The sequence below is a fragment of the Amblyraja radiata genome, chromosome 38, assembly GCF_010909765.2.
Source record: "Amblyraja radiata isolate CabotCenter1 chromosome 38, sAmbRad1.1.pri, whole genome shotgun sequence".
In the NCBI taxonomy this organism is placed as follows: domain Eukaryota; kingdom Metazoa; phylum Chordata; class Chondrichthyes; order Rajiformes; family Rajidae; genus Amblyraja; species Amblyraja radiata.
The window spans coordinates 14,398,836-14,420,271 of NC_045993.1; the positions used below are offsets into that span (position 1 = coordinate 14,398,836).

Sequence of the window (21,436 nt, forward strand, 5' to 3'; positions counted from 1 at the left end):
AGCAAAGGTTAATGTGTGGGAACGAACTGCAGGTAGGTTTACACCAATGATAAACACAAAATGCTGGAGTAACTCAGCAGGTCAGACAGAATCTCTGGAGAAAAGAAACGGGTGACGTTTTGGGTCGAGGCCCTTCTTCAGACTGAGAGTCGGGGGAATGGGAAATGAGAGATATAGACGGTGATGTAGAGTGATATAGAACAAATGAATGAAAGATATGCAAAAAAGTAACAATGATAAAATAAACAGGCCGTTGTTAGCTGTTTGTTGGGTGAGAAAGTCTACAGACAATGAAACTTATCAAGACGACTTTGAAGCTGGTACAACTTGGGTGGGGGAGGGATGGAGAGAGAGGGGATGCAAGGTTTACTTGAAGTTATAGAAATCAATATTCATACTGCTGGATTTTAAGCTGTCCAAGCAAAATATGAGATGTTGTTCCTCCAATTTGCATTTGGCCTCACTCTGACTATAGAGGAGGCCCAGGACAGAAAGGTTAAGTGTAGGAATGCGAAGGGGAATTAAAGTGTTGGGAGATCGGGTAGGTCCAGGCAGACTGAGCGCAGTGAGTGGACTGAGGCGACCTTCAGTGCAACCTTTCTGCCTCTGCAGGTGTTGGCCTCTTGATGTCATCCACAGGTATCTGGTCTCGTGCCGAAAAGCCGGACGCGCTGGAAAGCACTCAGGTGAGTCCCTGACCGTCCCATCCTCGTGCACTCTCACTCTTCCTCCTGGAGCCCTCCGCCTCCACAGGTCACGGCTGCCCGTGAGCAGTCCGGGTGTCAGGGGTTATGGGGAGAAGGCAGGAGAATGGGGTTAGGAGGGAGAGATAGATCAGCCATGATTGAATAGAATAGAATAGAATAGAATAGAATAGCCTTTTATTGTCATCCAGACCGAAGTCTGAACGAAATTTAAGCAGTCATACATACAATACAATACAATAAAAAACAACAATAAACACATATTAACATCCACCACAGTGAGTCCACCCAACATCTCCTCACTGTGATGGAGGCAAAAGTCTTAGGGCTGCAGTCTCTTCCCTCCTCTTCTCCTTCTGCGCTGAGGCGATACCCCCCGGGCGATGTTAAAACCTGTCCTGCGGCTCAAACACCGCGGCCCGGGGTAGTCGAAGCTGCCTCTCACCAGACCTGCTGACGCAGCCGCTGGCCCGCGGCTGAACCCCGTTCTCAGGCCACCGCCACCAGAACTGCCATCCCAGCCCCCGGAGCATTCGTTCCAGCCCCGAGCCGGATCGCCCTCACGTGAGTACTGCCACCGTCTCAGCCTCGCGCCAGGCCGCCGCTCCTCCCTCGCGCCACGGCTCGGCCCCGACATGGGCGCCGCTGAATCACTCGGGGAAGCAAGCCCTTCAGCAATGGCGCCGCTTCCCCTGGGCTGGGCCGCCCCGATCCGGGCGCCGCTTCTCCCTCGGGGCTGGGCCGCCCCGACCGGGCGCCTGCTTCTCCCTCGGGCTGGGCACCCCGACTGGTCGCCGCCCCGACCGGGGCGCCGCTCCTCCCTCGGGCTGGGCCGCCCCGACCGGTGCACCGCTCCTCCCTCGGGCTGGGGAACGCCGTACCTCCCCGAGCTCGCCACTCTGAGCGGGAGCACCGTTCCTTCCTCGGGCCGGCCGTCCTCACGGTAGCGTCACAGCCCCTCACGAAAGCACTGTCCAGCCCCGAGCCGGGCCGTCCTCACGGGAGCGAGCTCAGTGCGAGTCCTGGCGGGCTCTGCCTCCTGAGCCTCGAGGTCGCCAGCTCCGCCATTAGGCCTCAGCGCAGACGGAGGCAGAGAAGGGGAATACGACAAAAAAGTCGCATTCCCCCGCAGGGAGAGACAGCAAGCCCCGTTTCAACCCCCCCCCCCCAAAAAAACACAAACTAAAAACCAAAACTAGACTAACGTAAACGAAAATAAACAACCCAAAAAACACAAAACAAACAGGACTGCCAGAGAGCCGCTGCAGCCAGAGCCGCGCCGCCACAAGAAGTAGGCGGAGTAGATGGGCTGAATGGCCTATTCCTGCTCCTATCACTTATGACCTTATTACCCTGGGGCTGCCCTGGCTGCAGGATCCCTCCCAGTCCATTCACCCCTTTCCCACATTCTAGTACAGCCACCAGCGACCCAGTAACTTGCACAATCACAGGAGGTCCTCGGCACAATCATGTCCATCCCTGGGACTCCAGGATAGTCATGGTGTTGTAGTCATGCAACATGTTGTTAGTTGGCCTTGCCAAGCAAGTTGGAAAACTGGGCTCATTTGGCCCACAGTCCTCTCAACCCTTTGTCAATATTTCTGTCCAAATGTCTTTTCAGAGTGTCAGAAACCAGTGAGTCCCTGGTGTATCTTGGCATTCACTGATACTCTTCCACAGCAGTAGGAGCTTAAAATGCATATTTAAAATTCCATGTGTGGGTTTTAGTGGGTTGGAAGTTTTTCTTCGTCCTGTCGATCAGAATAGGCTGTCCTCCGTGCCGATACACTTCAATACACCATCCCTCTTGCCAATCACAATACCGAATACATTTGGCCGACCCTCCCTCCTTGTCTATTGTGCATGGGTTTCAATCGTCCATCCCTCCCGGCTTCTCACTGTGCCTTTGTCTGGTTGCCTGTTCACTTACACTGGAGGCCTGTCCTCCTGATGCAGCTGATGCTTGCAGTGGGAATGGCATGTGAATTGGCCGCAGCACTAGTGCAGCTAGTGGCATGTGCTACTCAGATCTGAAAGGGAAGGGTGGGGGAGAGCATGGGCAGAAAACCCCAGGTGGGGGGGGGGGGGACGGGACATCCCCCCATGTTTTGACAGGTGGGGGACAATCACCCCATATTTTGTATTCCGGAATTTGAAAATCGGTGAAAAAAAACCGCTTCCCGCAAGACAGTGGGGGTGTCACTGTGAAGCGCTTGTTAATTGTCTCTAGTAACATTGTATTAACACAATGTGTCACCAATTGTGTTTTGACCTTATTCACGGAGAATTTCTTAAAGCTGTCTGATGCGGGTACAGTTGCCATTTGAACTAATTGGATGTATTGGTGGATGGGAAAGATTTAAACGGGTCGAACGGGTTTCCTGGCTGGCTTGCAGGTAAGTCCCTCATTCAGGTCACTCACGTTATTTAGTATTTCTTTCCATCCCAAGATGGTTCTTCTGTTTGCCTTTATTTGCTTCAGTTTTATTTGTTTAAGTGTTATTTATCACATTGCAGCTTTTGAAAGATTCAAGTGGGTATCAGAAGTTTTCTAAGGGCTGAATCGACCCTGGCGCGACGCAACGTCTCACCTCCAACAGCAGCAGAAGCAGGCAAAAGATCGCCGAACTCGGCCTGGGGCTCACGGCCGTTGCGGTCAGGATCCGCCCCCACTCCTACTCCCAGAGTGGGGCCAAGAAAATTGAAGATAGACACAAAATGCTGGAGTAACTCAGCGGGACCGGCAGCATCTCTGGAGAGAAGCAATGGGTGACGTTTCGGGTCAAGACCCTTCTTTCAGACTGAAGAAGAGTCTCGACACGAAACATCATCTATTCCTTCTCTCCAGAGATGCTGCCGGTCCCGCTGAGTTACTCCTGCATTTTGTGTCCATCTTCAAATGACGTCACACGCTCCAGACGGCTGTGCGGGCGCATAAAATCGCGCGCGACCTTCGCGGGACCGTCGCGCCTCAACGCGATCACGAGGTTGCGTAATTAGCATGCCAAGGACACGTAAGTGGGGCAGAGGCTTGAACTACACACAATCCCCAGGCAGAAAGAGCAGTGAGACTTGCAGCTTTGTGGCTGTGGATGGGAGGTGTTGGCCAGAGCTGCCACCCAGGGACAAGGCAGCGTTTAATTTCACACCCGACACACCCGTCGCGCACGCTCACACACGCTCACGCCCAAGGTGGGATTTGACCTTCCTGCAGCCCGTAAGTGTTGTTGCTGGAACGACTTGAACTCGAGCACCGGGCTGTCACTGGAGAAATGTTGATCAAAGCTTTCCCATGGCCAGTGGGGGAATGGGTGAGCAGAGATGAAAGGCAGATGAGTGCTGGAAATGTGGGTGGGAGGAGGGAGCAGCAGGGGAATAGCCTTTCAGCCCACAATGTCAATGTGGAACATAATGCAAAGATGACTAATCTTGCTTGCCTGCACACGATCTATATCCCGCCATTCCCTGCATCTCCATATGACTATCAAATGCCTCTATCGTATCTGCCTCCACCGCCTCTCCTGGCAGAGTGTGTTCCAAGCATCCACCTGGTATAAAAATCTATCACCTTTTATACTTTATCCCTCTCATCATAAAGCTGTACCCTCTGGTCTTTGACATTTCCACCCTGGGGAGAAAGTAGTTGAGGGGTGTAAACAAGAGCCAGAGACATCTTTAATGAGCACTTGAAACTTAGCAGCGTTGAGGACGACAGGTTGTCAGTGCATCCTAGCTGCTCGAACTGCAGTACTGGGAACGAGTGTTAGTATAAGTGTTATAGTGGGGTGGAGTTAGTGATGCTGGCTTATGTGTGATTGGTTCACATGCAGCACCAATCTACAAGGGGAAAATAGAGGAGAGATGTGAGATAAGTGGAGGAGAAGGGGTGGGCTGCTGGGTGGGTTGGGGGCAGAGTGAATGGGGTGGAGAGTTGGGGGTTGAGATGGGGTTGCAGGATGGAGAGTTTGCCTGTGTTGGCTGCAGTTGGCCTGCATTAGGTTGGAGGTGTCCCCCCTCCATGCTGTGGAACGTGGCCTTGACAATAAATGTGCTGTGCACGGTCTCATTGAAGGGCGGCGATGGCTATATTCTGGGCCAGGTTGATATGGACTTTAGTTTAGAGATACAGCGTGGGAACAGGCCTTTTGGCCCACTGGCTCCACACCCCACACACTAACACCATCCCACACACACTAGGGACAATTTTACATTAATACTAAGTTAATTAATCTACAAGCCAGGTCACGGGGAGAGCGTACAAACTTCGTACAGGCACTACCTGTAGTCAGGATCAAACTCGGGTCTCTGGCGCTGTAAGGCAGCAACTCTACCACTGCGCCTCCATACTGCCCAAGCTGACCGTCTTGCTCTGTTCCTAGGCTGGCCTGCAGGTGCGAGTGCACAGAATGGAGAAGGAGCTGGATCTGCTGACCGCTGCCTTCCGGGCTTGGCTGGACTGGGGCGGTGAGCCGTCTGAAACCATACGCCTCCCTCCCCCACCGACACCAGCCCACATCATCAAGCTGCTGGGCAAGGTAACCCTTCAGAGACTGGAGGAGCTTCGGGAAATGCTGCCCTTCGAGTCGCTGGAGAGGGTGCAGGTGAGTGTCAAATGTTGGCAGCTTGGCCTCTTCCCCCACCCCTGCCTGGCAGTGATGTGTAGAGTCTGTCCGTAGGGGGGTGAGCAGAGCCTTGATTGACACAGGAGGAAATCCAGCTGTTAGTTAACCTGTTGCTTAACCTGCCTGGTAGTCATAGAGAGATGGCATGGAAACAGGCCCTTTGACCCACTGAGTCCACGCTGACCATCGATCCCCTATTTGCACTAATCTATCCATCTAATCCATTTGTTATCTGGCAACTGAATACGTTTACCACAACTAGAGAGCAGTCCTGAACTACTATCTACCTCATTGGTGACCCTCGGACTATCTTTAATCGGACTTTACTGTCTTTACCTTGCACTAAACGTTATTCTCTTATCATGTATCTATACACTGTAAATGCCCCGATTGTAATCATGTATTGTCTTTCTGCTGACTGGATAACACGCCACAGAAGCTTTTCACTGTACACGTGACAATAAACTAAACTGAACTTTATTCTTTCCATATTGTCTTCAATCCCCTCCCCCCCAGATTCTCCACTTGCCGACATGGAAGAGGCAATTTACCGCGGCCAATTAACCTACCAACCTGCACACATTTGGTATTCTCTCTCTACAAAGGCTCTGGCTCTGTTGGACAGAGGTGGGGTGGGTGCGTGCCCCTGGTGAGACTGTAACGCTGCGTGTGTTTGCTTCCAGGCTGACATCGCCGCCATCCAGCAGATGCATGAGGAGCGGACGGAGCCGGCGCTGCGGGCAGTTGGTTGCAATACCAAGGTGGGTGCGGGGAGAGGGAGCTGGTGCTGGTGTGGGAGAAGGGGTAGAGAGGGCACAGGGAGTCATGGTTCATAAGTGATAGGAGCTGAATGAGGCCATTTGGCTCATCAAGTCTATTCCTCCATTCAATCATGGCTGATCTATCTTACCCTCTTAATCCCATTCCCCTGCCTTCTCCCCATAACCCCTGACACCCATACTAATCAATAATCTATCTATCTATTCCTTAAAAAGATCCACAGCCTACTGTGGCAGTGAATTCCACAGATTCACCACCCTCTGTTTAAAGAAATTCCTCCTCATCTCCTTCCCAAAGGAACATTCTTTTATTCTGAGGCTAAGGCCTCTGGTCCAAGCTTTCCTTCACATTCTGCCTGAAATGGCTGCTTTTAGTCTTTTTTGTTGTTTTGTTTTTGAGATACAGCGTGGAAAGTCTGCGCTGACCAGTGATCCACACACACTACCACTATCCTGCACACACTAGGGACAATTTACAATTTTACTAAGCTATTTAGCCTACAAACCTGTACGTCTTTGGAGTGTGGGTGGAAGCCGGAGCACTTGGAGAAAGTCCACGCAGGTCACGGGGAGAACGTACAAACTCCGTACAGATTGAACCTGGGCCTCTGGTGCGGTGAGGCAGCAACTCTACCGCTGCACCACCGTGCTGCCCCTCAGCTGCTCTACCTCTCAGTCAGACCATTTATCTCGGCACCATTTTACACCATACTCTCAATTCTGTAATATCAAGGCCTCGGTGTTGAACTGGTCTCAAGGACTGGTCTCCGGAGCCACTTGGGCAGAGAATTCCCTGCATTTCCCATCCTCTGGGTGTTAAGCTGCTACAGTTCAGTGAAGTTTGCTTTACATTGAATGGTGGATTCTGCGGGTAATTGATGAGAATTTGTGAAGAACTAGTTTCAAGGAAAATTCGTGAAGGACTGGGATTCTCTGAGAGCTGGCATTGATTTGATGGGCTGAAATGGCCTATGTTATAAGGAAATATGAAGTATGGAAAAGTGACTTTTCTGCATTACATATTTGTAAATTTGACGTGTTTGTTGTGAAATAAGTAACTGCGAGTAGAATTAAAAAGCTTCCGAACTTCAAAAATAAACTGTTTTTAATTTCTATTCCTAGATGTTGTTGCAGAAGGTGAAGGAAATGGAATCTGCTGTGGAAAGGTACAGAGCTGCGCTGTGACAGTTTCTAGACTGCATCAACTGCTCACAACGATAGAGATAAATAACTAATTTAAGGGCCCGTCCCACTTGGCGATCTTTTTCGGTGACTGCCGGCATCATATCAGTGTCACCAAAACATTTTGAACATTTCAAAATCCAGAGGCGACAAAAAAATGTTGCGACACTTGTAAAAACACCGCGCGTCATACGTCATCACGCCGCGTCACGCCACAAATGTTTCGGTGTTGATGTTGTCGGCCACAGTATCTGCAGATGCATCAAGATGCCCCTGGGGTGTGGCACGGCAGCAGGTTTGCCTGTGGCTGAGCTGTGAGCAGTATAACGCTGATGCTGTGTGTTTCCAGCCAGGATTGGAGATGGAGCAGACCCTCGGGGGGGAGGGGTTGCTGCATGAAACAGGTCAACGTTGTTTTTAGTTTCGAGGTACAGCGTGGAAACACGCTCTTCGGCCCACCGAGTCCGTGCAGACTAACGATCATCCTTACACCGGTAGTCAGGATTGAACCCAGGTCTCTGGCGCTGTAAGGCCGTAGCTCTACTCTGCACCACCGTGCTGCCTCTGCTCCTGCACTATGATGGCTTGCTTTGTCCTGTCTGGGGCAGGTTTTGTCTGGGCCACAGCCAGACATAAAAACAGTATTTTTCCATGACCAGTAGCTCTACTCAACAGCCAAAAGTCTGTAGCATCTTTTTACTCTGGTACTTTATTTCCACATGTTTAAATTATAATGTTTTATTTTTAATTGTCTGCAGTATATCATGTTTTTATCCTTACAAGCAAAGCACCAAGGCAAGTTCCTTGTACGTATACATACTTGGCTAATAAAATTATATTGATTATTATTATTATAGGTTGACAGATGAACAGAAGCAGCTACTGACTGCACTGGCGCTGCTGGAGGAGCAGCTCAGCCAGACACGGCTGGAGCTGCAGATTGCACGTGCGGGCCAGAAGGACGTGGACTCCAGCATGCAAGCATTGGAAAACAAAATTAAAAGTATGACTGATGTAAGTTTTCCCAAATAGTTTTTTATTTAACTGTAAAAGGCCAAAACTTTGCACTTCTTCTGCCTTAGAGATGATCAAAGAGATTGAGGTGAAGAGGAAAGTGTGGAAAGTATCTTGCCCTCTTCCCTCCCCTTCTTTAACACTCAACTCCCACTCACCCCCTCCCTCTCTAACTGCATTCTTCCCTTTCTCTCACTGTCTCTCCTTTTCCCCCTCTGCTCCTTTCCCTGTGTTCACGACGTGGTCTCCTCTACATTGGAGAAACCAAACAGGCGTTGGGTTTCTACTGTGCGGAGCACCTATGTTCACTCCATGGGGCACTCCTGAGCTTCATGTTATCTCATTCTGACTCTTGGATGTGGGAGTGACTGAACAGTCTGTGATTTCCTGCACTGTTGCAATGAGGCTCAAAGCAATCTTGGGGAATGGCATCTCACCTTCCATTTGGGCTCATGGCAGTCCTCTGGGCTTGAACTGAATTCAATAATCTTGGGCAACTTGATTCCTCTGTTAGTATCAGTTGCACATTTGTGATAATTGGGTTGGTTTGTTTTTTTAAATCTCCATCCAAAAGTGGAGGGCATGTCCATGCTGACCTGCCAGACATGTCTTGTCTGAAAAGCGTCTCCACCTGAAACGTCACCCATTCCTTCCCTCCAGAGATGCAGCCTGTCCCGTTGTCTATCTTCGGTTTAAACAGCACCTGCCGTTCCTTCCTAGACATGTCTTCTTGCTCTGCATTTTGTAACTGCTACGATCTTTTGTCTATTTGTCTTTTCACCTAACCGCTCCTATTCACTCCATGACCAGATAACTTTGTGTGCAGCTTATCCCCATGGCCACCTGGTTTTACACTATCAGAGTCATCCACCCATCCACCCACCCACTCGGGTCAGGCTACAGATGCAGCCTGACCCGAGTGCTCAGCATTTTGTTTTTCAGATTTATCACATCTGCAGTTTTCATGCATTTATTCTAACATCTTTTTCTGTATGACTGCCACCTTTAAGTCCATGTTAGCACACTTCCTCCAATATCTTGGGCTCTTCATTGTTTTGCAGCAGCCTCATTTGTGGCAAATGCCTTTTGGAGATCTAAATACACACGACATTTACAGGAGATAGACACAAAAAGCTGCAGTAACTCAGCGGGTCAGACAGCATCTCTGGAGAAAACAAATAGAAAATTCCTTTTCTCCGGAGATGCTATCTGAGCCGCTAAGTTACTCCAGCTTATTGTGTCTATCTTTGGTTTAAACCAGCATTTGCAGTTCCTTCCCACTACATTTACAGGTTTCCCTTATCAACTCCCTATCACATCCTGTCAAGTTTTGTCACACATGATTTTTATTAAACTATGTCGGCTACGTTTGATTAGATTCAGCTTACCAAATGATTCGTTATTTCCTCTTGTGAACTATGAGTGCTGGATGAATTAAAATCATAGAGTGATACAGTGTGGAAACAGACCCTTCTGCCCAACACCCACACCCACCAACATGTCCCAGCTACACTAGTCCCACCTACCTGCGTTTGGTCCTTATCCCTCCAAACCTGTCCTGTCCACGTACCTGTCAATTGACCTATAGTTCCCACCTTTTGTTTTTGGTGCTGGGACACAGGTGAATCTCGCTCACAGCCTCTCCTACTGCTGGTTCAGGTGCCCAGTAATTGTGAGTTCTGCTTCCAACAGCCATTCAGGCAGTGAACCCTTGGCCCACTGTACTAATTGCATCAAACCTTTGTGCCAATTGAATTACATTCCCAACTTTGTTTACTCTGAATGGACCAATCAGAATATCATCACCTTATGTGTAGGAAGGAACTGCAGATGCTGGTTTACACCACAGATAGACATCAGCGAGACAGGCAGCATCTCTGGGGGGTGGAGAATGGATGACATTTTGGGTCGAGACGTCTGAAGAAGGGTCTCAATCCGAAACATGATCCATTCTTTCTCTCCAGAGATGCTGCCTGTCCCGCTGAGTTACTCCAGCATTTTGTCTTTTTATCTATAATATTATAACCACTCAAACAATCTACCTGCTGCAGTTCCTGGCGACTCTCTCCTTGCAACCTTTCTTCTGCAGTCCTGCCAATGTTGTAAACCTTTCTTGTGTCTCTCTAGTGAACTCCCATCAATCCTGTAGGGAGGCAACCAGAATCCACACAATGTTACAGGTACGGCTGAGCTAACGTTTTCCACAGTTCCAAGATGACTGTCCCACTACCTTCAAAGATCCATGAACAAGCTCTCTAAAGATAGACACAAAATGCTGGAGTAACTCAGCGGGACGGACAGCATCTCTGGAGCATTAGATGCTGCCTGGTCCGCTGAGTAACTCCAGCATTTTGTGTCTATCTTCAGTGTAAACCAGCATCTGCATTTCCTTCCTACACAACAAGCTCTCCAAGATCTTTCTGTTCCCCACCACGGTTCAGTATCCTTTCAGCTATAATGTATTCCCTTGCCTTGTCTCCCTCGCCAAAGGATCAACAATTGTAAAATAATGATTTTTTAGGATGACAAAGATACTGTTTTGCATTGATTTCAATGTTTACAAGGAGGAGCGCTGACTATCCTGCTCTTGTGTGTTTAGGAGACGGCGTTGCTCCCACTGGTCCACAAGCTGCTCTTTGGTTCATCACAAGATAGCACAGGGGAACCACTGACAGCACAGCTGGTGAAGCGCAAGGAACTCGAGGCCCTCCTTGCTGCCTTGGAGAAGAAGATCCTCTCAGATGCATCACTTTACCCTGGTCCTGCAATGGAGACACACTCGGCAGCTGTCAGAGCAGGGATTATGAAGGTACAAGCATGCAAGCAGCCAGTTGCTCTAACTGGAACAGACTATTGCATTTCAGAAAAGTAATTTGTTCATATTATATACAGTTAATGAAATTGGGGCATGTCTTGCTCTACGTTCCATCAATTCAGTACTTTCGCTTGCAATGTGTCAATGAACAACACATCCTTAAACAGTGCTCCCATGAAGTGTCTGAGAGTCCCTCAGTGTCTAGTGGTGGCCGGACCTTAGACCAAGCCCACTCCCCCACAGCCGCTGCATTGACTGCACTGAGCTTCAGTGTGTCCCACACACCACATACTCCCACACCCTGGAATGTGCCAGTCGGCAGCAATTCATTTACCCACATCTTATGCAGGAAGATCAATTTTTGGGCAGACCAACGTGAGTCTACCGCTCAGATAATGATCTTCCAGCAGCAGTTGACATTTATCTTGTTGTGCGTCCCTGTGAACAGCTCATAGATCACTGATGCACAACTGCTCAGGGTGAACCATGACAAGAGCCCTTCCATTCTTCTTCTGACCTTCCTGTCAAACACCCAGTGCATAAAGGAGGTGAATGTTGTCCACACCACAACCACCTCAATGGCAGCGTGCAGTGGGGTGCTTTACTGACCGAGCAGGCAGGGTCTGACTGGGAGGGCTCCTCACACTACTGTTGGCGAGTTCCTCTGTCTGCTTGGGGAACCATCTGATGGGATCCATCGAGTTCTTCTCCCACAGTGTCTGTAGCTCGTTCTACGTTGATCACTTGTGGTCACAGGTAGTTTTCTTCAGGAACCTGTCTGTGAAGGACAGGTAGTAAGGCAATGTCAAACTGAATAGAACATTGCTACACTAGTCCCACCTGCCTGCGTTTGCCCCATATCCCTCCAAACCTCTCCTATCCATGTCAATGTACTTTAATAATTATTGACCTGATCACATAATCCTGCTACCTTCTACGCAGTATACGTGGGCTCTCCATTGCTCACTTTTATTAGACCTTGCTAATTCCAGATTATGGGAATGGATAAGAGGGATCATTTTGTGGGAACTGTTGAAGGGAGCATTGCCGTCTGGTTTCTGTATGTGTGTGGGCTCTACACTCTATTGCACTCTACTGCCCCCTTCTTATCCCACATTATTGTTATTTTTTCCTTTGGTAGGAAGTGAAAAGCATTGTGGAGCAAGCCTTGAAACTGTACAGCGCTGACAGGGTTGGATTGGTGGATTATGCACTGGAATCTGCTGGTAAGTATCAGACAAAAGCCCGGGCCAAGTAAAACTGAATGTAACAGACTGAAAGGGTGTTGTGTGGGCTGGCACTTTAGTCATGTTTGACTTGCTCCTGTGGAATGGGGTGTTCTTTCATTGCCCTATTCATCCTCCCAAAAAACCCTATTCTGTATAGATAGATAGATAGATAAATACTTTATTAATCCCCCTATTCAGGGGAAATTCTGATGTCCATGCAGCACACCAATAAAAAAAATACAACACAGTATTCACAAAAGAATTCAACACCAAAACATCCCCCCACAGTGATTCCCACTGTGGGGGAAGGCACAAAGTCCAGTCCCCATCCTCTTGTCCACCTTGGGCCTATTGAGGCCTCCACAGTCGCCGCCACGGCGCCCGATGTTCTCGCCGGGTGATGGTACGCCGGCGTCGGGAGAACCCCCAGCAGCTTGGGGTGCCAGGAACGACCGCCTTCCCACCGGAGCCTGCGGCTTCCAAGCCAACAGACCACGCCAGACGGAGCTCCGCACACTGGTGATCTCGGCGAGATGTAAGTTCAAAAAAGTTCAAACGTCGCAGCCGGCCGCTCCGCAGCTGGCGGCTCCACGATGTTTTTTTCTCGGCGGTCCCAGCATACTGGAGTCCCAGCGCGGCGACCCAGGAAAGGCATCGCCCGCTCCGCAATAGCGCTCCAGCGCTGCACTGCCGCCAAAGCCGATGTTCTGCCCCGCCAACGCCGATGTTCTGCGCCGCCGCCAACGCTGATGTTCTGGCCAGGTCCCCTCAGGGAAACGTCGCTCCAGGACCCGCTGGTAGGCCTCCAATTCCATTAATATCCCCAGTTCATAGTATCATTGGTGGGATGGCCTTGCCCTGGGGCACCATTGGCCATCTTCATTCTGTCCACTGCTCCACCATCCCTGCAAACACATTGAATAATCTCTTGTGCGCTCTCTCCGAAGCTTCATGCCTTTCTGAGGGCAAGGCAGCCAGGACTGGATGCACTACTCCAGCTGTGGCCAAGCCTGTGTTTTACAAAGTTCCCCCATCACTTCTTTGCTCTTGTACCCTGAGCTGTTATTTATAAAGTACAGGAGTTTTTAAACTTCCTTCCAAAGGCACATATATCACCCACGTGTGTAAGAAGGATGTGAAGGTCTGATGAAGGGACTCGACCCGAAACGTCACCCATTCCAGAGACACTGTTGTTTCTTCACTCCTTTTAGAATTGTGCCCTCTAGTTTACATTGCCTTATTCCTCCTGCCAAAATGAAATATTTCACATTTGAATTACAGCTGTAACCAGCCTGTACAAACCCTATTCTGTATTTGCCTCCAATTCCATTAATATCCCCTGTTCACAGTATCATCTGTAAATCTGGAACTCCAAGTCATTTAATGTTATTAGGTGGAAGAAAAGATGGGTCTTATTCTGCCCTCTGGCCAATTTTACAACTTCCAATTAACCTACAAACCTGAACATCTTTGGAGTGTGGGAGAAAACCAGAGCACCCGGAGAATGCGGTCACAGGGAAACATAGAAAATAGGTGCAGGAGTCGGCCATTCGGCCCTTCGAGCCTGCACCGCCATTCAATATGATCATGGCTGATCATCCAACTCAGTATCCTGTACCTGCCTTCTCTCCATACCCCGATACCTTTAGCCACAAGGGCCACATCTAACTCCCTCTTAAATATAGCCAATGAACTGCCCTCAATTACCTCCTGTGGCAGAGAATTCCAGAGATTCACCACTCTCTGTGTGAAAAATGTTTTTCTCATCTCGGTCCTAAAAGATTTCCCCCTTATCCTTAAACTGTGACCCCTTGTGACCTGTGACCTGAGAATGTACAAACTCTGTACAGACAGCACCCGTAGTCAGGATCAAACCCAAGTCTCTGGTGCTGTCAGGCAGGAGGTCTACCGATCCGTCACTGCTGCCCTGATTTAATTGCTCCCCTCTTCTGTTGGTTAGCCAGTTTTATTCCTTGAAGCAAAGTTTAAGTTGCAGAGAAAGTGAGAACAAAATAGATAGACTGGAGACCAGGAGACATTTGAGATGAACATCGACACCAGCTGGATCGGTGAAGATGCAACTAGTGGCAGACGAATGAAATCTTAAACACTGTAGAAGTGCAAGAAAAGAAGACAAGCTCATGGTTTGAAATGTGGATAGAAGCTTGGTTCTTCTCAAACTAACATTGGACTTAATTGGAATTGTGTAGAAAGCTGAAGATCTACTTTAGGTTTCAGCCATCTGCAGAATGACCAGGATCCTGCCTGGATTAGACAGAATGCTAGAATAGAATATTAGCTATAAGGGGAGGTTGGACAAACGGAATGTTTTTGCTGGAGCGTCAGAGGCTGAGACGAGACCTGATAGAAGTATATAAAATTATGAGAGATATATAGATGGAGTCGGCAGTCTTTCCCCAGGGTGGAAATGTCAAATACACGAGGGCATAGAGTTAAGGTGAGGGGGGGGGGGTGGGGGTGTTTAAAGGAGATGTGTGAGGCAAGTTTTTCTTGCCCAGCTGTAGGTGTGTTGTCAGGGGAGGTGGTGGAAGCAGATACAATAGTAATATTTAAAAGGCATTTGGACAGATACATGTACAGACAGGGAGTAGAGGGATGCAGACCATGTCCAGTCAGATGGATGAGTTAGGCTGACATCACGGTCGATGCAGACACAGTGGGACAAAAGGGCCTGTTCATACGATGTAAATAGATGTTCTACAATATATGAGAAATATATGTTCTACAATATAAATTGTCCTTTCTGGCTAGTCTCTAAACTAGGTCAGATGTAATGCTATATGGCTTTATATTATTGAGAAAAAGAACCTATGCAGACAGCAGTCATTTGTTGCACATGTTCCCAGCTAACTGCCCACAAATAACAATATTTTTATACCTTGGTCAGCGGGTAGCAGTTTTACTCTCATTTTATGTTACAGAAATCTTTCTCATTGTGCTTAATTTTTTGCAAAAACAGCTCCTTGTTTATTATAGTTGTATAGAATGGAAAAATGATGAGAGCAAGTAAATGGTTGAGATTTGGGAGGGTACATATCCAACCACTGCCACCTGGTGGCCATTCAGCTGTGTATTTAAAGTTTCAGCTGGATTCTGTGCTCCAACCTGTTGGACATTGTATGAAAATTAGTTTTCAAGTTTACTTAAACAATTGTGATTGCAACATTAAATTATTTCTACAGTTGTGCTGGATGTGTTGAGTTCTTGGACAAATTGGAAAGTTCTTCTTAGTGGTCAGCACTCAAGCAAAAACTTTCCAATCCCTCTGCCAGAGTTTTGCAGTTCTCTGCAAACCTGCATATTTCTTGAAGGATTCATGATTAACTTTGTCCATTCAGTGATATGATTATGATTTTTTTCTCTTGTTAGGTGGCAGTGTGATCCACACACGCTGCACAGAGACGTTAGAGACCAAGACTGCTCTTCTTAGTCTGTTTGGCTTTCCACTGTGGTACCAATCTCGGTCACCCAGAGCTGTCATTCAGGTATATAATCCTTGTACTGCTGCTCCCTTCTGTCTTGAAAGCAGTGACCTTTGAATACTCTCCTAGAGGCAGCAAGGTACAGGGACGCTATAGGTCCACAACTTCAAGATTTGCTGTTGGGGGCACCACAACTAGTGTGTGTCTTCTGCTTTCCCCAGGTTTATGTGAAACATAATCTGTCTGCATAACATTTCTTCCCTGTCAGAAGAATGCAAGTTATTGATATATATGTCCAAAAAAATCATGTATTGGCCCACCATGTGTGCTTGTTCAGTACCACAGTTGTGGGATATGGAATAGAAACATGGAAATTATCAACAGGAGTAGGCAATGTGGCCCTTCAAGCCCACTCAACCCCTCAGTATGATCATCCAAATTGAGTCCCCAGTTGGGGGACTCCCCATACCTTTCTCCCCATACCTCTTGGTCCCTCTAGCTACAAGAACAATATTTAAGTCATGAGTATATTCAACAATCTGATTTCAATTGCATTCCATGATGGAGAATTCCTCTGGTTCACCACTCTGGATGAAGAGATTTCTCTCCCTCTGAGTCCTACATGACCTCACCTTATCCTCGCACTGTGATCCTGGTCCTGAAACTCCCCAGCATCAGGAACATCTTACCTCGAATCTTTCCAGTCCTGTTACAACTTCTACATTTTGTAGGTTTCTAAAAAATGATCATTCCTTCCAAACTCCAATGACTATTGACCAGATTGTTCTTCATACGTCAGCCCTGCCATCCCTACAGTTAATCTGCTGCACTTCTGATGTGTTCCCTCCATAGCAAAAATATCCTTCCTTAAGTAAAAGTGGGCTCCTTCCATCTGCTATAACCAAACTACGACGCTTTATGGTCCCCATTCCTCTCACCTGGATATAGATTGCCAGTGTGTTTGTCAAATCTTCAATTGAGTTCAGATTTTTTTAATCCACTTATGGAGTCATATAGCACAGAAACAGGCCCTTTGTGCTCAACACGTCCACGTCAACCATCAACTAATCCCATTTGCCAGCATTTGCCTGTAGCTTACAGAGGTGCCTAAGTCCAGAGGGTTGAGATTTTAAAGCAAAGAAAGATTTAGAGGAAATGGGAGAAAGCATATTTTGTGTTGCATTTGATCACACTGCCCGAGACAGAGGTCCTGCTGGTTCAGGTACTTGTCCTGATACTTTGTAGATGGTGTGAGAGTATCTGTGTTGGGGGCAGTGTGTTAAAAATGTCTCAGTAACTCCTGTTCTCTTCATTAACTTAATAATTGTCACACCATGAACCAAAAGCAGCAATGGGCTCTGCTGGAAAATTGTAGCGCGTTTTCTCATTGTGCAGGGTTGAGGTAAATTGGCAGAAAACATTGAGGGGTCGAGACTGCAGATTCCTGCCATAATAACCCCCATCCCAACAACCCATCCCTGTTCCCAAAATAACCCTTGACACCCGTTCTAATCAAGAATTGGTCTATCTCTGCCTTAAAAATCTCCACTGACTTGGCCTCCACAACCCTCTGTGGCAATGAAGTTCCTCCTCACCTCCTTTCTAAAGGTGCACCCTTTAATTCTGAGGCTGTGACCTCTGGTCCTAGACTCTCCCACCAGTGGAAACATCCTTTCCACATCCACTCTGCCTTTCATTATTCTGTAAATATCCTCGTATCCTCACGTGGATCGTGTCCAAAAATCCAAATCTTTGCTGTCCCTTTAGGAAGAATCAGTGTTCTGTTGAAAGGTAGGGGGATAATTGTGGGCGGCACAGTGGTAGAGTTGTTGCCTTACAGCGCTTGTAGCGCCAGAGACCCCGGTTCGATCCCAACTGTGCGTGCTGTCTGTACGGAGTTTGTACGTTCTCCCCGTGACCTGCGTGGGTTTTCTCCTAGATCTTCGGTTTCCTCCCACTCTCCAAAGACGTACAGGTTTGTAGGTTAATTGGCTTGGTAAATGTAAAACAAAATTGTCACGAGTGTGTAGGATAGTGTTAATATTTCCTGTTTTCGCGCTGTATCTCTAAACTAAACTGAGAATATTTCCTAATGTTTTTGTTCTTGTTCTCTCTTGCAGCCGGAGGTTCATCCTGGGAACTGTTGGCCATTTAAAGGTTCCCAAGGCTTTGTTGTCATCGAGCTTGCTGTCCGGATCAGGCCTACAGCCTTTACCCTAGAGCACATTCCCAGATCCATTTCTCCTAGTGGATCAATTAGAAGTGCCCCTCAAGACTTCTCTGTTTATGTGAGTGAAACGTATAGAATATGAGTGTATATTTGGGAACCATGGTGTTTGTCTGGAGCATGCTGCTGAACATGGCAAGGCTTTCTTGGACATTGGATTCCATGTTCAGGGTCCCGAGTGGTCTCACAATCCACATCAATAACATTAACAAGTTCTGTTAAAAATGAGCAAATTCCATTTCACAGTCCAGAACAATAATCCCTCAAATAGAAGGCCCACTAATATAATCTTCAATCTTCCATGCTACACAAGTTGCTCATACTGGTGTTTGAACTGTGATTCTGGGTTTTCACTGTCTTCACTGAGTTTTGTCACTTTATTGCACAATCCTCAACACTGCGAACCACAAAAGCTTCATACAGTGATTAAGCAACTTTACAACCAATAGATGAGATTAAAGTTAACGCTACCCTACACATACTAGGGACAATTTTTATGCCAAGTGCTTTCCTGAACAATTCTTCACTGGTATTCCCTCAGGATTGAGGATGACTTGCTTCCACTCTAGTTCTGTGGGTATAGAGGTGCCTGATGAGGCCCCTGTGGTGGGAAACACTGATTCTACCACAGATGAGAGTTGATGCTACGCATGTAGGACATCGTTTCATTCTGTTTGATTGTGTACAGATTCACTTCATGTGCTAAATGAGGTGATGACATTTTTCCAATTGACTTTTAGGGAACTACTTCTTCTGTTTGAAATGAAATGACTTTATATATTCAACCAAGCTTTCACCCAGGCAAGGGTGAAAGTCCTGCTTTCACCAGCTGGTATAATTGTTGGGGTGACTGGAGAGTAATTTTCTGTGTGCAAAGCTTGCTAATTTCTACTTGTTCACAGGGCTTGGATGATGAAAATCAAGCCGAAGGGGTCCTATTGGGACAATACACGTATAATGAGGAAGGGGATTCCATCCAGACGTTTGAGGTGCAGGTATGGAAGTGCATAAAGGATCATTGATTCTTTGCTGGAACAATCCTATAACCTTGGCCTTTTCCTGTAAGCTTTTATTTTCCTTTGACTCAAATATTTATCTATCTTTTACAAAAATATACTTTGCGATGTAGTAACTGTTAACCAAAATCTGGCATGTGCCAATATTTGACAGTTAGCTCACTGGTGTTTGAACTGTGATTCTGAGTTTTGGTGCTGACTTCACCCATGTTTTAGTTTAGCTTAGAGATAGTGTGCTGAAACAGGCCCTTAGTCCGCACCAACCAGCGATCCCCGCACACTAACACTATCAATTGACAATAGGTTCAGGAGTAGGCCATTTGGCCCTTCAAGCCAGCACCACCATTCAATGTGATCATGGCTGATCATCCACAATCAGTACAAAACATGGAGGGGATTGCCCCCCACCTCTCAAAGCACGGGGGGGGGGGGGGGGGGGGGCGTGTCCCCCCTGTACCCCCAAGATTTCCGCCCCTGCTCCAAGGGATCAGGGACTGTCAGTAAGTTCTCTCACATGCGTCTTTTGCTGAAAATTAAATATGTTTGGGAGGAGTTTGCGCATTGTGTAAGAAGGAAATGCTGATGCTGCAGATGTTTTACACCGAAGATGAACACAAAATGCAGGAGTAACTCAGTGGGACAGGCAGCATCTTTGGAGAGAAGGAATGGGAGGCGTTTCAGTTTGAGACCCTTCTTCAGACTTGTATTATCGCAAATATCGTATTGACTGGAACAAATGACAAGTTACAAATAGAAAATTGCAAATCTGCAGGTGATGGAGGACTGAAACACAATGCTAGAAATACTCGGGTCAGGCAGCAGGTGCGCAGAGATACTTTTTTTAATTGACCATTCATGCAATCTGCTCAAGGATAAACATGTTTTCAGATGCAAAGATAGGGAAACCGAGGAGAGCTGGATCAGTGGCTGATCTACTTGAAGCATCTACAAGTTTCAAACTTGCTGAACCAATCCAGATTACAGATTGTAGAAACAAGAACCTGCAGATGCTGATTTACCGAGGAAAGACACAAAATGTTGGAGTAACTCAGCAGGTCAGGCAGGTCCAGGAATGCTGCCTGACCCACTGAGTTACTGCAGCATTTTATCTTTCCAGAATAGAAGTTTATATATTCAAGTGTGGCCACTTTATTCACAATTTGTCAGTTGCCACAAAGCAAGCCTGTGGAAGTAAGCATGTTCTTTCCCCATCCACGATGCTACATGGAGTAAAGCTGTTGCTCCCAGTATTTCCTGCTGTAATTGAAATCTATGCTGCTCTTATACCTCTGTAAAGCATCGACCTTTTCCATGATAAAATGCTTGTTATCAATGCTGTATGTAATTGAATAGAATGTCCTGAAATCCATGATCAGCAGGATGTTTTAAGTCTGGTTTGTAGCTAATCCATCTTCTCTCCTGCCTACAGTACTTTCATACTGAAGCACAGGTTCCCTGATCTGTCGTCATGTTTTTTTGCTTTGTAGAATAAAGATGCTGCCGTTTACAAATTCACTGAACTGCGGGTGAATAGCAACTGGGGCCATCCAGAATATACTTGCCTCTACCGGTTCCGTGTCCACGGAGAACCAGCCATGTGATTCTGGAGCTCGGCTGCCCCGCACTCTACAACACGAACAACCTCTACGTAATCTGAATTCAAAGTTGATTTCCAGCAACAATGTCAATTTCTGTCATAAATGTTTATAGTGTTTTAAATTATTTATAATTATTTTATATTAAATATATTTAGAATGAAACATCCTTAATTTGAAAAAATTTTCATTACGGCGTGGGGTTGTGGGGGGAGCGGGGTGTGTTGGTGGGGGTGTGAGGGCGGGGGATGGGGGGCAGGTGGGGGGGTTGAGGGGGGAGGGGGTTGTGGGCAGGGGTGTTGGGGGTGGAGGGGGCTTGTGTGGGCAGGGTTTGTGTGGGTGGGGGGGGTCTGTGGTTGGGGAGGGGGTGTGGGGGGAGAGGAGGGTGGTATGGGAGGTTGTGGGGATGGGGAGGGGGGGTGTGGGGGAGGGGGTTGTAGGGGAGGGGGGTATGGACTTACCAGTTCCCGGCCCCGTCTCCGACCGCACTTCTGGATCCAGGACCCGGCTCCGGACTCATGTTCTCCAGAGATGCTGCCTGACCCACTGAGTTACTCCAGCACTGTCTATTTTTCCTTCATCCAACTGCCCAAGCCCACCCTCCCCTTCCTTTCCTATGTTCCTTTCCACCCATAAACCTCTCTCTGCCTTTACATTTCACTCCTCTTTCAAATCTGCTCTACTTATCTACATGCATTTTTCTTCTTAACTTTTTAGTCATAGAATGATGCAGTGTGGAAACAGGCCCTTCAGCCCAACTTGCCCACACCGACCAACATGTCTAAACTAGTCCCACTCACACGCGTTTGG

The 21,436-nt window shown here is 47.6% G+C and overlaps 1 protein-coding gene and 1 long non-coding RNA gene across 2 annotated transcripts in view; one reads left to right on the top strand and one right to left on the bottom strand.

The window, feature by feature from the left end:
- The first annotated feature begins 598 nt into the window (after nt 1-598).
- On the top strand, nt 599-20,796 carry LOC116967078 (SUN domain-containing protein 2-like). The gene is made up of 11 exons (XM_033013554.1): nt 599-686; nt 5,084-5,305; nt 6,010-6,087; nt 7,228-7,271; nt 8,145-8,301; nt 10,901-11,110; nt 12,258-12,342; nt 15,736-15,851; nt 17,909-18,076; nt 18,918-19,010; nt 20,519-20,796. Exons 1-11 carry the CDS (start codon nt 627-629, stop codon nt 20,630-20,632), a joined length of 1,347 nt encoding a protein of 448 aa, XP_032869445.1. The 5' UTR covers nt 599-626; the 3' UTR covers nt 20,633-20,796.
- The window catches only part of LOC116967082, a 40,829-nt gene continuing 31,058 nt past the window's right edge, over nt 11,666-21,436 (bottom strand). Inside the window, exon 3 of the long non-coding RNA XR_004410131.1 lies at nt 11,666-11,894. This is a non-coding gene — a long non-coding RNA (uncharacterized LOC116967082). The remainder of the gene's footprint in view (nt 11,895-21,436) is intronic.